We start from the raw sequence: 22,236 nt of genomic DNA on the forward strand, positions 1-22,236 counted from the left end.
TTTATTGTAGCATCAAAACTGTAGGAGCCACAGTTTTGGGCGGTTTGTGGGCGTTAGAGTGGGCGTGGCACTCTACTGAAACAAACTTGCGCTGCGCAGGAATCTCAGGAATCTGCGTGCCTAATCCCAGTATTGTAACTCTCATAGTTTCCGAGATCTCAGCGTTCATACGGACAGACGGACAGACGGACAGACGGACAGACGGACAGACGGACAGACGGACAGACGGACAGACGGACAGACGGACATGGCTAGATCGACTCGGCTAGTGATCCTGATCAAGAATATATATACTTTATGGGGTCGGAAACGCTTCCTTCTGCCTGTTACATACTTTCCGACGAATCTAGTATACCCTTTTACTCTACGAGTAACGGGTATAAAAATGTAAAAATCCTTTGTTCTTCAAATTAAATTGAAACGGAATTATTTTATGTTTTGCAACCCCTGTAAGTAATGTAAATGTTGGGAGTCCCAAAAAAATGTCATCAAATTTTTTTATTTTACTAGACCTGAAAGCTTTGTGAAGCTTTCTATCTTTTTTAAAAGTCAAGAAGCTTGGATAATTTATTTCAAATATTTGTTGCATACATTCAGGGTATCAAATAAACTTACAGTTTGAAAACCACTGATCTTAACAAATGTGTAGCTTTTAATTATAGTTAGCAATTTAAAACTGAGATATGTGTAGTTTTTAAAAAATAAAAAAGATTGCTCGAATTGATTCGTCATCAAACTTTTTAAGTTTTTCTAGAAAAAACAGAGGTACATTAACGCTTGGTTTGGTATTACTAATTTTTTTGAAAGTGATCAAATCATTTTATGTTACATGTCCTTTCTGCAAATTTGTGGAAAGATATTACACCCTTTACTCGTAGAGTTATAGGATATACTAAACTAATCGAAAAGTATGTTTCCGTGCGTTTCCGACCTTTTAGCATCCACAATTTTAAAAATGTGTATTAGATTATGTTTTATTTATCAATGTCCATCTGCATTACTTGTCCCAACAACAATAAAGTAGTTGTATCATTTCTATGCGTAGGTAACATTGAATCACATCTTCTTTATTTTTCAAAAATTCTATTTCATTGCAAAGTGACTTTAGTTTCGATCAAAATTTGTGTTTGCATGTTTATTTGGAATTAAATGAATAAATTTAGTTTAAATTATTTTATTAATAAATTCACATTACATATTATACTTCAGATCCGACAAGCATTTGCCCACTGTCTCTTATAAAATATGTTCGTTCGCTGCTTTTCCAAATATAGACCGTTACGAAAAAAAAAAAGCAATTAAAACAGCCTTAATTTGACAAATTGATTATACTTTATCTTCAACAGAGAATATCTTTAATTCCATACATTTTCCATCGAATTGAATGTAATTAGGGCAACAATAATGTCTTTTCCAACTCCATTTCGGTCGAAGAATTTTGAAGTTCATTGTCGACCAATTTTTATTTTAAATTAATTCTTACCATGGCAATTAAGTTGAGCTTTTCGCTAGGAGTATCTAGACCAGAATTTTGTTCTGAGAAAGCGTTTCGAGAGCACCGATAAAGATCTTCATTGCAACTAGTAATTTTATGAGTTACACAGAGAGAATTCTGACGTTCTCATCTGAGTGGAAAATGTTCTTAAAATGAAAACGAAATTTTTGAGTTCAAAATGTTCTCATTGTGAATTAATCAAGTTAAGTTCCTAAAGGAAACATAGCATCTTAGTTATTGTATTTTAATTGATCCTTTTCTGGGATACGTTTCAAAATGTACTGCTTGTAGAAGATCAGAATTCTTCTCAGGACTAATTTCAGTGGCGCCGAGGATTTTATTCAAAAACACGATAACAAAGCTTCTATAGTTTATGAAAAAGCTTTAAGAAATACGTAGACTTTGTAGCATAATTTTGGGACTATGAAATTACTATAAATCTAATTTTAACGTTAGCAATAAATTGTCTTACTTTTGAAATTTCCTAATTTGTTTAAATCTATTTTTCTCTTGTTGTTGTTTTAAAAACAATTTTTTAAGCCCTTGTTTATTTAATACTTTTTAACTAACTATGGTAATAGTATTCACAAAAACTCTATTCGCACATAAAAACCCAATATTTAGTTTGACTTTTATAATAGTTAAATGGGACCAACCCTTGGAACTGAAATTGTATCAATAAAACAACAACAATATTTATACAGATTTCTCTTGATTGGCAGCCCAAGCAACACAACTTAATTTTTACTACTTTAATAGAAGTGAAATAATTTTTATAGTTTCGTAACTATACGAATATAATTTTTTGGGATGTAGTTAATAATTTAAATTTATTTTGGAAGCAGATGATAATTATTTTTTGAAACTTAAGCTGTACCCTACTTTTTTTTAAGTTATTACACTGGTAAATACTAAAAATGCCTATTGGCACATTGGTCCCATTTTCATTATTTCTTTATCGCATAAATCACTTTATAACTACCCCTCATATTAACATTTCAATTCACGACCAATAAGAACTTGTGTTTTTTTTAATTTTCGTTTTATTTACATTATTTAAATATGTACAAACATTTCATAGAAAAGAAATTTACATGAAAAAGTCGAAGGAGCAACTCGTCAGCAGTTATTTCTCTGTGATTGTCTACAAAAGAACTGTACACTCGATGGAATCGGAAGTCCAGGAGACAGGCACTTTCTGAACGCCCCAGATGGGTTTTGGCAAGCTTTCTAGAATGGATTGTGTCAGATGTGTGATTTTCTCCTGCTTCGAAACCTCCTAGAATTTCGGTTGGTATCACAAACTAAAACTAAATTTGTAAGTCGTACGTTGGCGGTTGCTGGGCGTGGGAAAGTGGGTGGGGGTGCTTGATTCTTAATGTCTTTTGGATACTTTCGACTTGTTGGTTCGCTCGCCTTCACCCGATTTCACCTCTCATTCGGCCCTCGACAGCAATGCGATTTCATCTACTTTTTGTGGAGGTAGCCACCGTGTCCGGAGCTGCCGTAGGAGATTCCGTGTCCGGAGCTGCCGTACGAGGAGATACCGTGTCCGGAGCCGCCATACGAGGAGATTCCATGGCCGGAGTAGCCTCCGTACGAGGAGATTCCGTGGCCAATGATGGCCGGGGCAGCGGCGACGGTGTGGGTGACTGCCACGGCGGGCTTCACGTGGCTCTCGACATGGACGGGCACGGGCACGGCCACCTTGTAGGGCACTGGGCGCTCCACATGGACGGGCACCTTGTGGATGACGCGCTTCTCAACGGTGTATGGCACGGGCTTCTCCACGGGCACCGGGTATGGCTTGTCCACGTGCACGGTGTAGGGACGATCGACGGGGATCTTCACGGGCACACGGATGACCTTCTCGACGGGGTAGGGCTGGGGCACCTCGACGGGCACCTTCACGATCTCCTTCACGGGCACATGGACGATCTTCTCCACGGGGTAGGGCTGGGGCACGGGCACCTTGACGGGATAGGTGACGGTCTTCTCAACGGGGTAGGGGACGTGACGCTCCACCTGGTAGGGCACCTGCACGGTCCTCACCACGGTGTTGGTGTGCACCTGGGTGGGCAGCTCCTGGGCCACTGGCACTCCGGGTCCGATTCCGATGCCCGATCCCAGGATGGCGCCTCCCGCCGACGGTCCGTAGCCGTAGCCCAGGCCATGGCCAATGCCGCGCTTCTCCTGCTTCTTCTCGGCGGGCTCGGCGGCCTCGACGGTCTTCTTGGGCGCCTCCTCGCTGGCGCTGGCCACCAGCACGCACATCGCCACAAGGCCGAAAATGAGCTGCAATGGCAATGGCAAAAGCAAGTACGTTAAAATCGATCGAAGCCCAAATTGGGGCGGCCGGGTTATGCAACTGCAGCCGCTTCCGGCTCCACCTCCACCTCCGCCCCGGCCACTCCATAATTCGGAATATGACAATTATGCAATGGCTGGAAAGTTGGCTGGGCAATCAGCCAAGTTCAATGATGGCCTAGGCCCCCTAACATAGTGGGCATGTGGCGTATACGTAATGTGGATTGACGTTTTCGCAATGCTTCAGGTAAACGACATTTTGAAACAGGCAAATGGCAGAAACATCGTACCTATTTTCTCTGGCACAGCTATTTAATATGAAATTCAACTCATATATATTGAACAATTTTAGTTTGGGTATAGAATTTTAGAAATATATTTGGCTTATATTGCTGCTTTCTAAAATTGTAAAATATTGTTTTTGTTTTGCTAAAATGTTTCTATTATATTTGCAAATAAACATCATAGAATATCCTTTTTCTAAACTAAACAAATGATTTTTTTTTTAAACTATTTAAGATGTATAAATCATCTAGTCCTGCCGAGCAGGTTAGAATATCCATTTATTCTTTAGATTTAATTTATCAGCTTAAATCAAGCAATAACTTGTTTTTATATTTCTTTTAATTGCCACACCGACTGGTCTACGTTATTCCATTAATATGTTTTTTGTGTATAAGCCACTTTAACTGAATTCGAGTTCTTCAAGCACAATTATTCTAGGTAACACTTTGAAGGAGGCCACACTGAGCTTAGACCGAACATACCATGGATTTCATTTTGCACTAGGATTAGCTCCTCAACACTTTGCGATCAAGATGGGCTTGTATGTTTCAACCAACCCGCAACAGTTAACTGAATAATTTCGCACAGACGCAGCGAGCTTTTATATGGCCGATGCTGTGGCGGGATTGTCTTCGGCCGCGGCTGCGCAGTCGCCGCGAATCGAGATCGCAGCAGCCGGGCAAAAAACAAAAGCTCGCTCTCTATTAGCCACGGTATTTCTCTCTCTTGGCCAACTGTCCGTGTGAGCCGTGGTGTGACTTGGCCTAAAGGAAATGCGTCAGCAAGCGAGCTTTTTTCGCGAGGGTGCCTCACACGAACAGTGTCCGTGTCGTTTGTGTAGTTTTCACTCGTGTGCGTGCGTATCTGTGAGCACTGGAGCTCCAACTATAGCGATCTTTGCAATCCGCTTGCAGTTTTCAGATACCAAGTACTTGGGTCACAGCTCAGTGAAAAGGACCGTTTATTTTCAATCTATTTTTCTTTACTTAATTGACAAATTCACAAGTGAAATCGTTATGGGGAAGGAATTGTTAGGTCAAAAGTGCAAGAAGTCTAGAGTTTTCGAATTTTGAGTTGGAGAAAAAAGTTGTTTTGCAATTGGGAAATATTGAATATTAAATCGGATACTTTAAGAACGTTAAAAATAACATTTGTTGTATACCTAGCAAGTAAAATCAAAGAAATTAAAATAAATCCTTAGCCAAAACGTTTATTAATGATTTTAATATGAAACCAAAGTGGATATTAAATAAATATTGATCCTTGCTAAAGTTGAAATGACAGGTTTATATATGATATTTTTAGGAAGAAAATTAGTTTCAAGGATAATAAAGGGGCCTTTTATTTTGTAATTAAAAAAGTATAAAAACTGACTTAAAAAAACAATTCACTTCCTCCCATAACACTTTACTTAAAAATATAAATAACTGGCTAAAAAAAATTAAGTAAAATTTAATGTTCAATTTTAATATTTATTAGAATTTATAAAGAGAATAATCCATCCTATTTTTGAAAAATCTTTAGAGTTGCAAAGATACTTTCGTCACTTTTTTCTTAATTTCAAAGCCTTGAGCCATTATTAACTGACCGCGAGCACCTCAACCACATAATCAAATTAGACACATTGGCCAAAATGTTCCAGAGGCATAAGTCAAATTCACATTAGCCACACGTTTCCGAAAATTTCAGGTTGCAACTGCACTCGGCTGCCGCAGTTGCAGTTGCATATTGAATGTAAATTGGTTGGCTGTGAAAAAACATGCGCCGCATAGTCTGCTTGATTCTGTGTGGCTTCGTGACTGAACTTTTGATCTCTGATTTGTGTTTGGCTCAGTATTCTTGTTTGCTTCGTTTTTCCCTTTTTTTGCTGATGTTTTTTTTGGCCAGGCTTAGCAGTGTTCAAGCCTTGATATGGGTGCATTGATTGAATGCTGCGGCGGTGTGGGTAATTTGACATTTTAATGCTGCAGAGGAAATACTCGCCAATGGCCATGTAAATGGAACGTGTGAACAATGAGTGGACCGCAAACGCGCACAAAGGAGAACAAACACAGACCAAATCATGTTGGATTTATGTGCATTAAATTAATTGTGGACATAAAGCCCGGACATAATGCCAACATAGCGATTTAGGCTTTGTAATGTGCAGTTGAAGGCGAAGGTCACCAGACATCATCACCATGATCACCGCGATCATCAGCATCACAATCGGTGGCAAAGTCTGAGTCAAAGTTGAACCACATAAATGGCGGGAGCTGCGGGTGGCGGTGGTCTTTGGGCCTTGTCCGTGTGGCGCTTCTTTTGTGGCCAGTGTTTTTTTGCCTTTTTTTTACCTAATGTGAGGCTATAGTCTCAGCCGCAGAATCATCGGACTGCAATAGAGCGGATGACTTAAGCGCTTCAGCAAAAATATGCAAATCAACGGCAACAAAAGAGCCCGAGCTCAAGTTCAAGTTTATGCATCGTGTTTTGGCCTGAGTGGTTTCTTTTTCGTCTTTCGGTTTTTATGGTTTTTCTAGATCACTTTCATTTTGTTGTTGATTTGCCAAAAACTTAAATAATAAGACAGAGATAAATCGAAGATCTTAGCTTTAATACCCAGCAGTCCTAGTGTAATCGGGTGTTTTGGGCTTAGTATTTTAATTCAAACATTTGGTCTCTTTTTCTCGAACCCGTTCATAAATTTAAATGAAATATATTAAAATGAATATATAAGCAGATTACATAGCTTCCAGAAAAATTATTCAAATTTTATTTATTTTTTTAAGATATCTTATCATGAACATGAGTTGATTTACATATTTCTTGTGACGCTTTTATTTTAGAATTTTAGCGGCGTTTTGTTTATTCATTATTTATAGTTTTTTCCTTTCACATTTTATAATTATCTATGCAAAGTTTTTCAAAGTGTGCCTCTCTCAAAATGGTCGTAATCCAATAAACGATCGAGAATATCACTAAATGATCAATAAAATCGAACCAAAAATCCATATTGAAGGCTCAAAATAAATTAGAAAGTAGCTGATTTTCACAAGAACCATATGATAACACTGAGAAATTCATTATGAATAATTGAATATTCAATTTCCGTTCATTTATGCAAGGTAATGCTATTTTCAGTCTTCAATTCACAGGTCTACAGTTCATTTGCATATGATTTTATCCGAGTCTGTTGAAGAGGAGGGTCTTTTAGTATTAAATTTGTTGTTTGACATTTCGCGTTCACTGGCCGCCACTCTAACTAATATAATTAATTAATGCGAAATTGACGTCAAAGCTTAGCTCATTATCAAGAAGAAATTATTGAAATTAGAAGAACACTATGAATTTTAGATGCTCTTAGCGAATAATATATGAGACTAATTTGGAAAATTTTAATAAGATCTATTGATAAATAAAAAACTACTGAATTTCATATTTGTTTGTTTTAATTTATCGTAAATACGAATACCATTAAAATCAGGTTTCTTTATATGCATACTTTTCTAATAAATTAAATGTGGGCTTAAAATAAATTTAAAAGTTTGGCAGAGTATTTACAGCAATATCAAGCTAGTCATCCTCTTTTATAATTCTACCTTTATTCTTGACGAGCCAGATTGCAATTTATGGATTTTTGGGGGATTTTTTGTTAAAAAATAAGGATTATATAACCACACGAAATAAACATCTTTAGAACAGTTTTGTTTATAAAATCTCTGTCAGAGATGCTGCCCCGTAATGTTCTACTCAGCAAGCCAATTGTGCCATTAAAAATGATTTAAATCTAAGACTGCAAACACCTTTCGTGTTAGCAGGCAATAAATTATACCACGTACAAAGTTAAAAAACTCTATTCAAATTTGTTTAAGCTTTATTCTGCTTTCGGCATCCAAAGGCAAAAAACCCGAAAACAAGAAGTTTGCTAAATGGAATAAAACATTATATATAGACGGCAATTAACCATCCAAACACAAAAGCCTGCCATTTATTATAGGGCAGAAGCACTCATGAATTTCATTCAAGCGCGTTCGATTTATTAGACGCTGCTTAACATTTGTCATTTGCCATTTGTTGGCCACTTTTTTGCACCCTCTTAAAGCCGAGTCCCCAGGCATTCTGCCATTGCGTTTGCTCCAGTTTTGAGATGCCACGCATTTGTCAATCGAATGCCGAACATGTTTCGATGTCTGATCCGTGCAAATATGCCGCAAACTGATTAAATCTGCCTGGCTTTTTTGGCCAATCAAAAGTGTGGAACCACTTTTTGTGCTGCAGCCAACTAATTGCGGCTTAATGGCGTTCGAGTGGATTTCCAAATTGTCTAAAGTGCAAGTCTCCGAAAGCTATAGCTTGATTGAAACTCAAACTTATTGCATATATAAACTATATACGTTTGAGAATGTTTGTCGAGTTCTTTGGTTGAATGTGACAAAGTCGGAGCAGTTTGATCAGTTGATTAGCACACGGAAACTCATACCAATCAAAACTCATTGTCAACCACTTCTTTTTCTCCCTGCTCATCATCAGGTTTTAATTTTAACCCGGTTAATTTATCATAATCACAAGTTCCGAAAGGAAACTGCGAAGGTAATACCAGCAAGCACTGAAAAAGTAAGTGCTTTATTTAATTGAGCACTCTTTTTTTTTTCTTTAACCAAGTGTTACTAGTCAGGGTCTTTTTTCGGCCAGAAATGTATCATAATTAAAGAGACGCCGAGCGACATAATTTGACCCAAATTGTGGAAATTGAAACTGGAATGCGAATGAAGTGGCAAAAGATTTTCTTCGGATGGCCATAAACGATTTCGTGCTGGATCTAAGGTCTTTTGGAGTTCGGCTTGGGCTTGAGCTCGGGCAAACAACATTTGTCAATTGAAATGGCCAGAAAAACAGAAACTTGTAGCAACTTCGGGTCGAAGACAATCGTGCAAAACCTTCGACATTTAATTTGTTTCGTTGTTGTTTATCTTTGGTCTGCACGTTTGGTTAGCAAAGAAAATTGTCTAGAAATAAAAAAAAAACAGTTTACATGGAGCAATTTTTAGTGCTTCTTTTTGGTTTTTTCTTTGATAATTGCCCGCAAAAAGGTCATAAGAGAGCCGAAAACAAAATTTTTGATTCGCCTGCTGATGGACACTATTTTTCGCCACTGTCTTGGCCACCGTTTTGACCTCAACACCCTCAAAACGAACAAAAATAATGACCTCTGACTGGCGGCAGTTCGCACTTAAATCTCGTGCTGTAATATTTTTGGGAAAACTCCAGGTCGGCGCAACAATAGCCCGAGGCTGAGGAAAAGACCAAAACGAATTTTTTGATTTGACATTTTCCATGTAATTGGCCAAATGCGGTTAGGGGCCCGGCCCCGCTTCGAACCTTGAATTATCAGACCAAGACAGTACCGCAGCACCGCCTTCGATCGCCGTCGAACCCGAAGTGCACACGGAACCAGACCCCAGAGCCCCCAGAGAACCCCGGTCTTCGATACCCAATGATCTTGGCGGCTCAATCCGGTGAAGAACTGGCTGGCACGCCCTCTGGAACGCCCACACAAACACCTACAGCAGCCAGTTTGGCTGCCCAAAAATCGTAAATAATGCAAATAAAGATATTAGTTGAGTTGTGTCGTGAGTGAGTATAGAAGATAATTAGGAATCTAGATAAAGAAATACAGGTATAACATTTTTAAGAGCGGCTGCATGCATTTGAATATTAAAGTGATATTTCTAGTTATGTTCCCAATTTACCATTTAAGTTTAATGGGAATCTTAAGTTTGTTTATCAAAGATCCTGAGAATCGTTTCCAGATGTCTCGAAAGTCATTCTTGCGGTCGTTTATATCGCCTGCCGACTTCATTGACATTCTTGATTCCATGTTTGAGCCAAGCTCGTGTTTGGCAATAAAAATAAATAAATCATTTTGAACTCTGGCCATTGTTCGTTCGTACAAAAACTCCGCAGCAATTAGTGCAAAAAAGTTTACAAACAATAAGATCAGAAAAAGAGAACTTAGAAAAAATGAAACGAAATACAATAGTTAGCTTGGCCTGGGAATTATGTCGTTTGCTCGACTTTTGTTTTTGCATTTTATGCAAGGCGGCGAAGTGTGAGAGTGTTTGTAACACCCAGTGAGGAGATGCAAATTTGTAGTTTAGTGGAGCAAGCTTAAAAGTTCCCAAGCTACAAATCTGCCAGCACCAAGAAAACAGTTACCAAAATACCTCAAAAGATGGTCATTACACAAAGCTAAAAGAAATAAAAGTTATTTAACAATTGGTTGTCATAAAAGATATAGCAGTTGTATAGAAATTAACCTAGGAACGATTAAAAATTTGATTTTCTAATGAATCATTTTAATGTATCATCTATTTACCAACGATTTTTGTAAAGGCCAATGTGTGCTTCAATGTACAATATTTTATAGCTCTTCTCTAGCTGTGTGATTAATGATTCAATTAAAGAGTTCTGTTATGTTAGACTGCTTTTCCAAACTTAATTCACCTAACTAACCCAGACGAACAGACAGTTTCAATTGCCCGATTGACATTTAGCCAAGTACCCGCCTGCCACGCCCACACGGATCAATGAAAAATTAGGCAAATGATTCGACTGCAACAACATGTCATGACTCGACTCGACTTTGTGAAATAAAAAATTACTAATATCAACAGCAGCCATCCCACAGAAGACAATGAATGGACAGAAAACGGAGCCAGTTCGCTGCAAATGCCACAGTGACACACTAACTGGGTGACTCCAAAAGCCGCTGCAACAGCCACAGCACCTAAATGCAAAAAAAAAAATTATGCAACCTATCCGAAGTATCGCTTTTTCGAGCAGCTGCAGCAAGTCGTAAGCCAACTTGGCTGGACTGGACTCCTGCAGTGGCCTAGTACCCCGGCCAGATTTGGGAATCTGCCTGCAGTGCTGTTTGATTTCTTTGGCTTTTGGGAAAGATGTTTTCCAAGCGATTTTTGCCTATTCAATTTGGGACTGTGCGACTGCTCCACTCCACAGTTTGTACTGCCCCAAAAAGGCGGTGTCCCGCTTTTGACATAGTTAGCCGCTTAGATAGAGAACTTGAAGGAGTGTCCACAGCCCCAGAGAAACACTTTCAATACGGAAATGGCAAGCGAAAAACTGGGAATGAATCGCGGTAGATTCGAGTTCGTTGCCTGAGTCTTTTGTTTCGTTCGCTGGACTGGACGCAGGTGAAAGGATTCGCGCGCATTTCGTGCGAGAGGGAAGCGAAACACACCCGTGGTCGAGACTAGGCCAGACCAGACCACAATTTACGGCCATAATTCAAAGAAATAGCAATTGCATAATACGATCGAATGCGATGCGGTAGCATTTGTGCGCTTAATTGTTTGCAATTTGAATGCACCATCAGATGGGGCGGAGATGAGTTCGGACAGGTAGTTAAGCACAAGTCGGGGAGGTCGAGTCATAAGTCGAAGTCAAGATACGATCTGGAGTACGGATGGAGAGGATGGCAGTTTGGAAAGCCAACTAAGGAACTCCCATGCAATGAAGATCGTTTACTAGTTAATTCAGAAGCATTTCATTTTCGGGACAAATGAGATACATAGTGCAAATGCTGGGATCTATAACGATGTAATGTTATATTTAAATTAAGACTTAAATAAAGAAAACTACTTGCTTAAACCTTAATTATAAAAAGATATTATTGTATTTTTTAATGGACATATGTTAATATATGATTATAACAACTAACAAATTCAAGAATATTCAATTTTTCTGTGCCTTTCTAGCAATCCCATGTATTATCTTGGGTTACAAATCATCCCCTTGGGGTCAACAGTCTTAGCATTTAGCTGAAATGCGATCATGCACCATGTCAATTGCATTGTGGCTATAACAAGTATTTTATTTGCCGACTGGCTGGCCAAATGAAGCGGCAAGCACTATTGCAGGGCAGGCAGAAAAAAGACTCATACGATATGGGGGGAGATCTTGTGGGAGGGTCTTTGGAGGGGGGCTCGGATTCGATTGGGCAGAGAGGAGTCACTGGGATTTCCAGATTGCCAAAGACGTTCGCTTCACTTGACTTGCGCACCGGCGACTTCGATTACGTTCGCAATTTGAGTTTCGGTTTTTGGTTTCGGTTTTGGGTTTTGAGTTTTGTGATCGAGAAACTGGTGCAGGTTTTTTTTTGTCGTTATTTCTGTGCAAACTGCTGGCAAACAGACATGCATTTTGGCAAAAGGAAAAAATCAAATACTAAAACTAAACCAATTCATTTCGCAATCGGTCGACAACTGTTTGACGTTGCAGACGCATTCGGCTTGGATTTTGGCGATGGACAAGTTGACGGTGACCTTCAAAACGCCGCCGACTGGATAGTCGTTCATTAGAGCAAAAGTTTCGCATTTGGCAATACGTGGAACGTCTTTAGGTGGCCTTTTCTCAGACTCGACCAAAAGCCGAGAATTGCGAAAATTTCAGTTTCTCAGTCTGCCATCTTTTGTCGTCCGCCGTTGCGATTGTGTCTCCATCATTTTGTGGCAATTAATTAAGTTTCAGCCAATATGCGTACCTCCCCCATCATCAACTCGTTCCCACCGATCGGTGCAAGAAATATGGTTTTAATTGGCCACCGTCGGCTGGCGCAATTTGTTGGCTTGTCTCTCGGCCGGAATGGTTATCATTGCGTAAATGCTGCAATTCAGGCTATTCCTTCAGATGTCTGAGGCCCCGTCGATGCGGCGTGTGTGGGATCTGTTTTCGATTATGGGCGGATACGAGCCGATAATTTATGAGCTGACAGTGCTCCAGTTATGAGCATCGCTGATATCGCCGATGTGGGTATGCATATTGATGTGCAAGCTTTAAAAGGAAATAAATTGAATTTGGTTTATATTTTACAAAGATATAAAGATACAATTTAGTTCTTGCAGTACTCTGATTACTAACATGATACATAAAACTCTTGCTTAATTTTGATTCTTATGCCTAAGAAATGATATATGATGATTTTGACAGATGACATTACCAGACCTTAACATTAAATTAAGTTTGTATTATAAATATATATGGAACCATTTAATATTCCTTTTAAGATTTTGGGTACTTAAAGAAAATGTTGCCAAGTTCAAGGTGCCAACATTGTAGCAGCTCAAACCTTTGACTCTTCTTATCCCCTAGATAAGGTTTTATGCATTCCATGTAATTACTAACCATTAAAATATATTTGTATTTAATTACTATGTAGCAATATGTGCTATTGATCAACTTAGAGCATTCTTGTTTAAAATAATTTGATGTAATTAGACCCTAAGCTCGGCGACAATTAAGCTTGATAGAGAGATCCGCTTTGTAATTGCATTCGTTGCATAACCCGAAACACAAACCAAGTCAAGAACGAAACTAATGTAGAAACGACTATGAGAGTGTAAGAATGGGAATATGAACATTTGCACAACACCTACGAGTGGCAAGCGTCAAGAGCAGAGTATAATTCGTAACAAATTATGGTTGAAAATACAGAGTTACGAGTGCATGTAAGTGCGGTGTGCCCCGGAGTGCCACGCCCCCGAAAATGGATGTGTGCAAATGCTGTCCGCAAAGCAGCCGACCTTCGGGCAAAGCCAAATGAATTCTGCGGCCAGGGAACTGGTTCTGATTCTGTTCCAGTCCGGAGACAAAGATCGGCTCTCTTTTGTTTCTAAACCGAAGTCGAAGGAAATTAAGTCAGAAATTAACAAGAACGGGTGACTTTGTATTAGAAAGTTGTTTCAGTTCCGTCTTTGGCGCAAACAGCGTCCTTGGGATCATATCGGAATCAGAGCCCAAAGTCGCCCAGAGGGCTTTGGCCCCGAACATTAAAGCCAAATGGGATCATCCCGAAAATAAATGTGCTGATCTCTAATATATGGTAAGCACGCTTAGAAAAACTGTCTTAATTGCCCTGGTTTGGGTAATAAGTAAGATGGCTCGAACCGGACTCTTGGTTTATTTTTGTTTGACTCTGAAGTAAACAAATGCTAAATAGCCCTAAACTTAATTGATTCAATTCATCACAAGCAAACATGCTCTCAGAATTTTTTTGCAGTTTGAAAGTTGATATTTTGGTATTTGATGAGGAAAAACCCCGCTTAGTTCGTTCACTTGTCGTAAAAAGTTGAAAACCAACATTAAATATCAAGTGTCTACTCTTCTTCTGTCCGTCCGTCGGTCCTACGCATGTGGCAAAATGTTACTCGAAATTTACGAGCGACTTTTAAGCGAACTCAACTGACGTTGACTTGGGAATGGATGGAACTGGATGGGAATGGAGAAGTGCACGTCATCTTTGGCTACCGACTTCTCCGGTCGACCTTGCGCACGTCTCGTCTCAATCTGATCGGATCATCTCGCTTTTTTACATCACTTGGCCTGTAATCGATTAGCCTATGAGCTCGCTTGCTGGTGGCATCCACGACCTGACATTTCCTTCCGTCCCAATGCAAAAGTAGTCCCAATTTGGGTCATGTCAGCTGAGGTGACTGGCAAGGTGAGAGGATTTTCGGCTCTAAGGACAAGGAAGGCACTGAGACATGTTTTTATTGTGACTGGGTAATATTGATTTATTATTACCTAAGCGGTTCTCATCTCTGTCTTTTATTAAATCATTGCTAGTATGTACTTAGCCACCTTGAATTTGAAAGTGTTCGAATAAAGTATTTTTTGATTTTAAATTTTTAAATTAAGAGCTGTAAAGAAAAACTAGAGTTCCACTTGGTCTATACGAAGTTGATATCATTTTGTTCTAGAAATTTGTTTCTAGTGCTATTATGATCCTACATATGCGGTTCAAAATTATGGATTTTTGAAAAAATAATTGTACTTACCTAAAGTTCGCTTGTTCAGTAATAATTTTATAATCAAATTTTTTTGTATGTTATTACCCTTGAATATTTTCTGTTATGGGTTAAAAAAATTGTAAAAAAAAAACTGTTTAAATGAAATAGTTATGTTATTTTATTTGTAAAACTCGGAAATAATAATAATTTCTAACCAAAATTATTAAAAAATTAATAATTATTGCGGATTTGATAAGGCTATCTACATAATACCCAAATTTTATATTTTATTTCAATTTCCGACTTATAAAGTCAATGATTTTTTGATTAAAAAATCAAATATAATGATTATTTTCCATCCCTGTTTTAAAGATAGGCACTACCCCAATAAAATAAAGTCAGCAGATTTATAACGACATACCCTTTATTTACAAAATATATATACAAGACATTTATTAACAAAAGACCCGATGGTAAACTATTTCCAGCAGCGGACCAGTGACAAAGACAAATTCAATTATTTTATACATTTTATTTTATTTGTCCTTAATAGATTTTCACATAGATATTTCTGTTGTTATCCATTCAATTCATTGTGCGCCGAAACCTTTCACTGATAAACGTGGCCAGCTAAGCTGTCCATAAATGGCGAAATTTACAAACAGTTAGCTGGTATTTATCCTAAACCTGGAGTTTTTGGCCCAGCACAATGGCTTCCATTGGATGGCTGGATTGGAAATAATTTACAAAAGGCATTGCTTGTTTCATCTTGGGGGTTCTTAACAGCTACAGAGAGTTGGCAGGTCGGAAGTTGGACTTCCCGGGGGTGATTTAAGATTTAAGTTGTAAGTTTTCTTGTTTGCTCGGGTGGGAAAGGAAGGCGGAGTAGAGTGTGGGAAGATGGTAATTGAAAATGTTGCTAGATTTCTCCTTCGGCTCATTTCCAGTAAGTCCGCTCCCGCTCGCTCCAATGGAATCGCCCGCTTCCGGTCCGGTCCGGTCCGTCCGTCCGCTTACTTGTGGTAGCCATGGTGGTCGGCGTAGACGGAGGCATCGTGTCCAATGGCGCTGTGGCCAATGCCGCTGATGGGATAGCTGCTGACAGCGATGGAAGGGGCGTGCTTAACCACGGAGTGGGACACCACGGGCACCTTCACGTAGACCGGGTAGGGACGGTCCACGGTCACGGGCACCTGGACATTGACGGCCTTCTCCACGTAGACGGGGTAGGGCTTGGCCACCGGAACGGGGTAGGGCCTGGGCACCTCAACGGGCACGGGGCGGTCGACGGGCACATGGATGGGCACCTTCTCGTGGCGGATGACCTCGTAGGGCTGGGGCACTGGCACGGGCACCTTGACGTACTCCTTGACGGTCACGGGCACCTTGCGGATCACCTCGTAGGGCTGGGGCACGGGCACCTTAACCTCGACGGGCACGCGCTTCTCATGGACCACGGGGTAGGGGCGGTCCACATGGACGGGCACAGGGATTCCCTTGGTGATGGTGATGGTCTTGTGGACATCGGCCTGCTTGCTGATCACATAAGGAGCGGGGGCGTGGTGGACGGCAACGGCGGGGGCGCTGTGTCCAATGGAGATCGCGGGACCACTGTGGCCCACAGCGATGGCGGCGGGAGCCGAGTGTCCGGTCAGTCCGTAGCCGTGTCCGTAGCTGCCGTGGCCGGAGATGGATCCGTGTCCCAGGTAGCCGGTGTCCAGGCCAGCGTGGCCGTAGCCGTAGCCCAGGTCGAGCAGGCCGCGCTTGTCCAGCTTCTTCTCCAGGGGCACCTTCTCACCCTCGGTTTTGCTGGCGCAGGCGGAGGCCACCAGCAGAGCGGCTAAGCAGATCTGGAAGGGAATGGGGTGGTGGGGTTGGTTAGGATTAGGTTTAGACTATGGCATCCTGATCCTAAATTCATGCATCTCAAAAAGTTACTAATGGTTTTTTACTAAGATTCTATTTGCAAGTAAGGATTTTTTCGTACTTCTGGTGCGGTTCGTATAGACTCTTTGAGTTCTTTAAAAAAAGTAACTTTTCAAATTTATTAGCGATTTAATTTACTAAAATAAAAAAGGATAATTCTACCCAGTATTGATTTTAAAATAATATTTCTTCTCCATAGAATGTGTATCTTATTATTCCAGTTGTATACAAAATATTGTATATATTTTATTAAGTGCTCCAATTTATTAATTAAAATGCTGTCTGTTAATCTTCATTACTTGTTATAGTAAATTAAAATTCTATTTTAACGGACTGTTATATTTTTGTTTTACAACTCTAGGACCCTTAAAATGGTTTACTATAAAATATATTTTTCGAAAATGATACTATCCCGACACATTTTTTATTTTATTCATCCTCTATGTTGAACCAATTCTGTCCCGAAGTATGCAACTCTTATTACCTAACGGCCAGGTAGACTTTTATGACCCATTTGATCGATTACCTAACCGCATTAGAAAGCGAAGGCGATATGTCGCCCGATTCGCATTGTGTCGTCCGTTGTCTCATCGCCTCTTTTGCGATTCAAATGGTCAAGTGAAATTCGTGCGTGCCGCGCATAAATGAAGCGGTGCAGAGTTACGCCCCAAAAGCGGACTTCGCCCGTGCCACGCCCACTTCCCGCCCACCGCCTTCCGCCGACTGGCGTCACGTTACGCATACGCACAGTCGGCGGTTCGGCGAGTGCATTTGGAGTTGGCTTTAATTGGGCACATGAACCCAGTTGATTGCGGCCTGGTATTAGACGTGGCTGGCACTCCAATTATGATCGTTCAGTTAATAGACGCTTATTAGCCAAGTCGTTCAAGTTGAAGTTGCTTCAAGCAATTTATCGTATTATTTTGCTTGAGGAAGTGGTTCAGACTAAAGATGGTCGGCTAAACAATGTATTATATTTGCAATGCAAAAGTCATATTGCAACATGAAATATTAGTTCAGTTTGGTATTGTTCTAAATGCAATGAGTTGCAATTCTTTGACTGTTTTCTAGATTTCCCACACTTAAATATGACTACCAATCCCATTATTTCACATATTCGCACCCATTTACATATATCACATGAAGTTTCTTGCATTCTGATTGATCGGCTGTTTTGAAATTAAATTCTTTACGACTATTGTACTTACGAATACTTTCATTGTGGAGTCTGTTGGGACTTGCCAAGGCTGTAAGTAAACAAAGAAAAGGTTGAATTATTTATAAGGAAAACAACATAGGTTTATCGAGTAAAAACTTGTAATAACAATGCATTCTTTGGAAAATTAATAATTTTTTTTGAATTATTCTTAAAAAAGGTGAAACATTTTAAACCACAAGTCTGAACACATTGTAAACATTTTTAAATCACAGTTTAAACTTTGTTTAATTTCACATATTATTTTACACGCATTTAAGAAACAAACAAAATTAACTTGGGCTTAGACCCCACTTACAAGCAACTCAGAAACAGCGAAATAGACTGTGGAAGGATTGTAGAATCACTAGCGATTCCAAACCTTTGACTGGATGCTGTCTGTGGTCAGTGGCGCGCTTTTATACCCCCAAAGAGTTTTTGTGTCAAAACGAAACTGAAAACGCCGATAAGCCAAGTCGCTGAGCGGTTTGCAAAAGCTTTTCCCAGCCAAAGCCAACCAAAGTGCTCTCTTCAAAGCTCTGAGTTCGGCTTGGTTTTTGCATGTGTTGGTGGTATTTGTGCTTGTGTGAGTGCGCACGGAAAGTTCCAAGCGGAAGCGCTCACCAATACAGGGGTGCACCACCAATACCCCCACATTTGCAGCTGTATTGGTGGTTTTGGCCACCGACTTGAAAGTGGCTCATAAAATATGGGTGCAAATCTGATCAGTTTTGGAAACAATTTGGAGTCATAAAAAACCAAATTAAATAAATTAACCAAATCTCGAATTGAAATTTATCTTGGGAAAATCCCGGAGAACGTACTAAGACTTATTGGTTTTTTATGTTTCGATTTGCGTAAGCAATCTTCGGGCTTCTCAGCATATTGTTCTCAAAATAAACTTCTGCAAAAGGTCATATGTCTATCAGAATCGTTATGTTTTTGTTTGTCAAGTTTCACAAGTGAAAAGATTTGTCCGAACCTGATTTTAAAAATTAATAATATGGTGCCTAACTAATACAAAGTCTATAGCTTTTGTTTTGATTCTATTAAGTAATAAACATAAGTTTATTAATATCATATTTATAAATCAGGAACCCCATTTAAAATAAAGAACTATAGATCTGGAAGATTGCAAAGGGGTTGCCTAATTTGAATCATGAGTACGTTCACAAAATTTAACAGTTTCGAATATATTTTAAAGCTTTTTTACAGCCTAGTTAGCAATATAAATATTAATCTATTGAAACCCTGTTGCATTTGCATCATCAGATATAAATGAAAAGAAAAACAATACTGTCATCTGAGGAAAGGAGGAATGTGATGTCTCAGTTTCTGGCACCTTTAGATATCTCGGATTTCCAGTTGGCACTTCCTGCAAAGACAAGTTAAAAACGGAAGCAACAATGTTGCCATCTCTCGGCTTCTTTGATGGCGAACGTCTCAATTCGCAGGGCGGAAAAGATATCTGCGATTGGGGGTGGCGATGCACAGATGCACTGATGCAACTTCGCTGCATAACCGCGGGGTTCGGATCTCAAATTCCCAACTCGCAATCGATTATCGGAAGGCGGGTGGTGGGGAACCCCGACTGGGACTGGGATTGCAAATGGATCTGTGACTGTGACTGGAACAGTGACTGGATCGGGTGCCATGCGTGAGATCTGCACTCTGCCTTTGCCGCAAAAGTGAAAGGCCTTTATCTTTATGGGTCGCCGTTGCAGGGGACGGGGCTCAAGTAGCTGCCGCTGCATTTGCACAAAATCAGATTACATATCAGCCGGGCTGAGTCCGTTATTGGGCAATTGCCAGCATAATTATTTGTTAATGCGCAAAATGAAACCTGTTGGATGTTGGACCCCGTTCCAGCCGTCTGACAGCCAAAATGATATGCGTGCACCGTGATTGACTAATCCTAGTCCCATTGTCTTGCTCTGCCTGTCAGGCGGGAAAGATATTTGCATTTTCTATTGTCTATTTCAGATTCTACAAAGGCAATCAAACTAAAACAAACATTTGGCGATCGCCCAATAAAGCCGCTTTCCAAATGCTAAAAATGTTTTGTCAACACTTAAGGTTTTAAAAGCTGAACTCATAAAAAGAGCTTGTTTAATTTTTGGCGAAGAACGTCATCTGCGAGGAGCTGTTTTAATAGTTTATTCCTTATTGACCCGTCGAACAACTATCAAATAAAAATGACACATCTATCGACTATGTTTCAAGTATAATTGCTAAACTAAAACCATTTGTACTAAAAAGTTTTTGGTGTTTGCTTATTTAAGGCAACTGATTATTTTAAATTTTATATCACATTAAATTACCATAAGATAGTATGTTTCTTTATTTGAGCTTTGTCTTTAAATGGATAAGTATAAGTAAATAAGCTATTTAAACATTCAAAGTATTCTTCCTTTTTCGATTTATTTTAAAGTGTTTACTTAAAAAGCTAAAAAAATTATGATTTATATAAAAACACAAATTAAATTTAATTTCTTTTTTATTATAAAAAGACATATGTGTTAATTTTTAATATCCAGAAAAAGCCTTTTAATTTAATTTCTTTTTTATGATAAAGAAACATAAGTGTTAGATTCCAATATTCAAAATAAGCCTTCCTTTCATACAAATGTATATTAACATGTATCTTTAAAGTAGACTAATAAATTCTATTTTATTCAGCACAAGATTATATAATCATAAATTTCTATTTTATTCAGCATAAAATTATATAATCATCAAAAAGAGAATGTAGGAAAGGTTTTCGATAGCATGTAAATTTCCAATCGAGACGAAATACGTAAATGATCAAACTGGATTTGCCTTCAGAACGTCACCGTTGACCGCTAAGAACACAATTCTTGGTTGTCTTCTCTTTTGTATGGAATTTTCCAGACTTAAACGGCAGTTCCCCTTTGCTTTTCCTCCGAAGGCTTTACAACTTTTACTTTCTGCTGAAAATGTGTCGTTTTCCATGTTTGGCCACATGGAACACAGCCAAGTCAGTTGGGCCTTTGCAGCTGTTTGCCCACAAAAACGGGCGATACAATTCTGTTACTTCAGATACTGGGGTTCAGGGGGTGTTAAAGGTATATCGGTGAAGGGAGAAAGGGAAAGGGGCGTGGCATGTTGCGGTTGCAACATCAAAGCCATGCGATTGACCCCCATTCCCCCGATATTCCATCCAGTTTGCAGGCTGCTGTAGTTGCATTTCGGCTTCGGTTTCTCAGTTTGCATTTTTAGACGCTGTGCGGATTCTCATGTTCGAAGTCGCCATAACTTGTGGTCAACCGATGCGACGTAATTCATTGATTATAACGACAACAATAACTGCAGTTAGCCCAGTGTACCAGAGGACCCCTTTGAACCCTCTTGCAAACCCCCCTTTGCATTTGCCGCCTGCTGATTTATGGCCAATTGTTCGGAGTGTGTTAATGTTCGGTTGTTGTGACTCTTGTGCTCGCTGTTGCGGTCTGTTTTCTAGAGTTTTGGCCAAGCTAGTTGGCCTGCGAGTATGCCAAAGAGGCCCCAAATTAGCCAAATAATAATTAGGCTTATTAGGGCCACAATCCTCAGTCACTCACGCCGACTGCCATGCGATTATTCACACAATTGTAAGCGTGTCGGGCTGCAGGTTGCAGTAGGAAAACGGCCTGGGAAATTTGAGTCCGCCATAAGATGACTAACAGAGGAAACTGATGTGTAACAAAATTGGCTATTATGCAGAAATATCACGGTTTTTTGGTATGTTCTTCATTGGAATTTTGATATTAAATAATTGTAGTCACTGAAGTAAATGGCAAAACGTACATTTTTCATTTACGATCATTCCGTTTGACCTCAACATTTTGGCGATCCTCGTCGCTTGTCCGAACTTCCATCATCATAAAAGTTACGAGCTGACAGCGCAAACTGATCACTTTTTACACCGCTTCATTTTGACTACCCTGCCAAACTACAACGATTTTTTTTACCACTTATTGCCAACAAGCCAAATTAAAAAAATAACGTAAGATGATAAAAAGTAAAAATAATCATTACTGCAAACATAACCGCTTTTATGGCGATTCGGAAAGGAATTAGATCAAGTTCGCTGCCACGAGTCTTGGTTGCCTCGAGTGGATTGTCTGGCGATTGGGTTCACTAGATTATTGATTTATGCGCACGGATCTAGCGATCGGAGACAATCGAGACACAAACAAAAGTGATCGCGAATTATATGCTAATTAGGTTCCAAAAAGCGG

At 39.6% G+C, this 22,236-nt stretch overlaps 3 protein-coding genes across 3 annotated transcripts in view; 1 reads left to right on the plus strand and 2 right to left on the minus strand.

The window, feature by feature from the left end:
- Positions 1–22,236, plus strand: part of Ance-3 (angiotensin-converting enzyme Ance-3) — a 48,144-nt gene that overhangs the window by 20,920 nt on the left and 4,988 nt on the right. The gene's annotated exons all lie outside the window — the stretch shown is intronic.
- On the minus strand, positions 2,516–4,646 carry Vajk2. The gene is made up of 2 exons (XM_017086265.4): positions 4,570–4,646; positions 2,516–3,790 (listed from the first exon to the last, which is right to left on the minus strand). The coding sequence occupies exons 1-2, from the start codon at positions 4,579–4,581 to the stop codon at positions 2,963–2,965; spliced, it is 840 nt and encodes a 279-aa protein (XP_016941754.4). The 5' UTR covers positions 4,582–4,646; the 3' UTR covers positions 2,516–2,962.
- On the minus strand, positions 15,392–18,383 carry Vajk3. Its single transcript, XM_017086259.4, has 3 exons — positions 18,315–18,383; positions 18,009–18,047; positions 15,392–16,724 (listed from the first exon to the last, which is right to left on the minus strand). The coding sequence occupies exons 2-3, from the start codon at positions 18,018–18,020 to the stop codon at positions 15,888–15,890; spliced, it is 849 nt and encodes a 282-aa protein (XP_016941748.4). The 5' UTR covers positions 18,021–18,047; positions 18,315–18,383; the 3' UTR covers positions 15,392–15,887.

This window comes from Drosophila suzukii, chromosome 2L, assembly GCF_043229965.1.
Source record: "Drosophila suzukii chromosome 2L, CBGP_Dsuzu_IsoJpt1.0, whole genome shotgun sequence".
In the NCBI taxonomy this organism is placed as follows: Eukaryota; Metazoa; Arthropoda; class Insecta; order Diptera; family Drosophilidae; genus Drosophila; species Drosophila suzukii.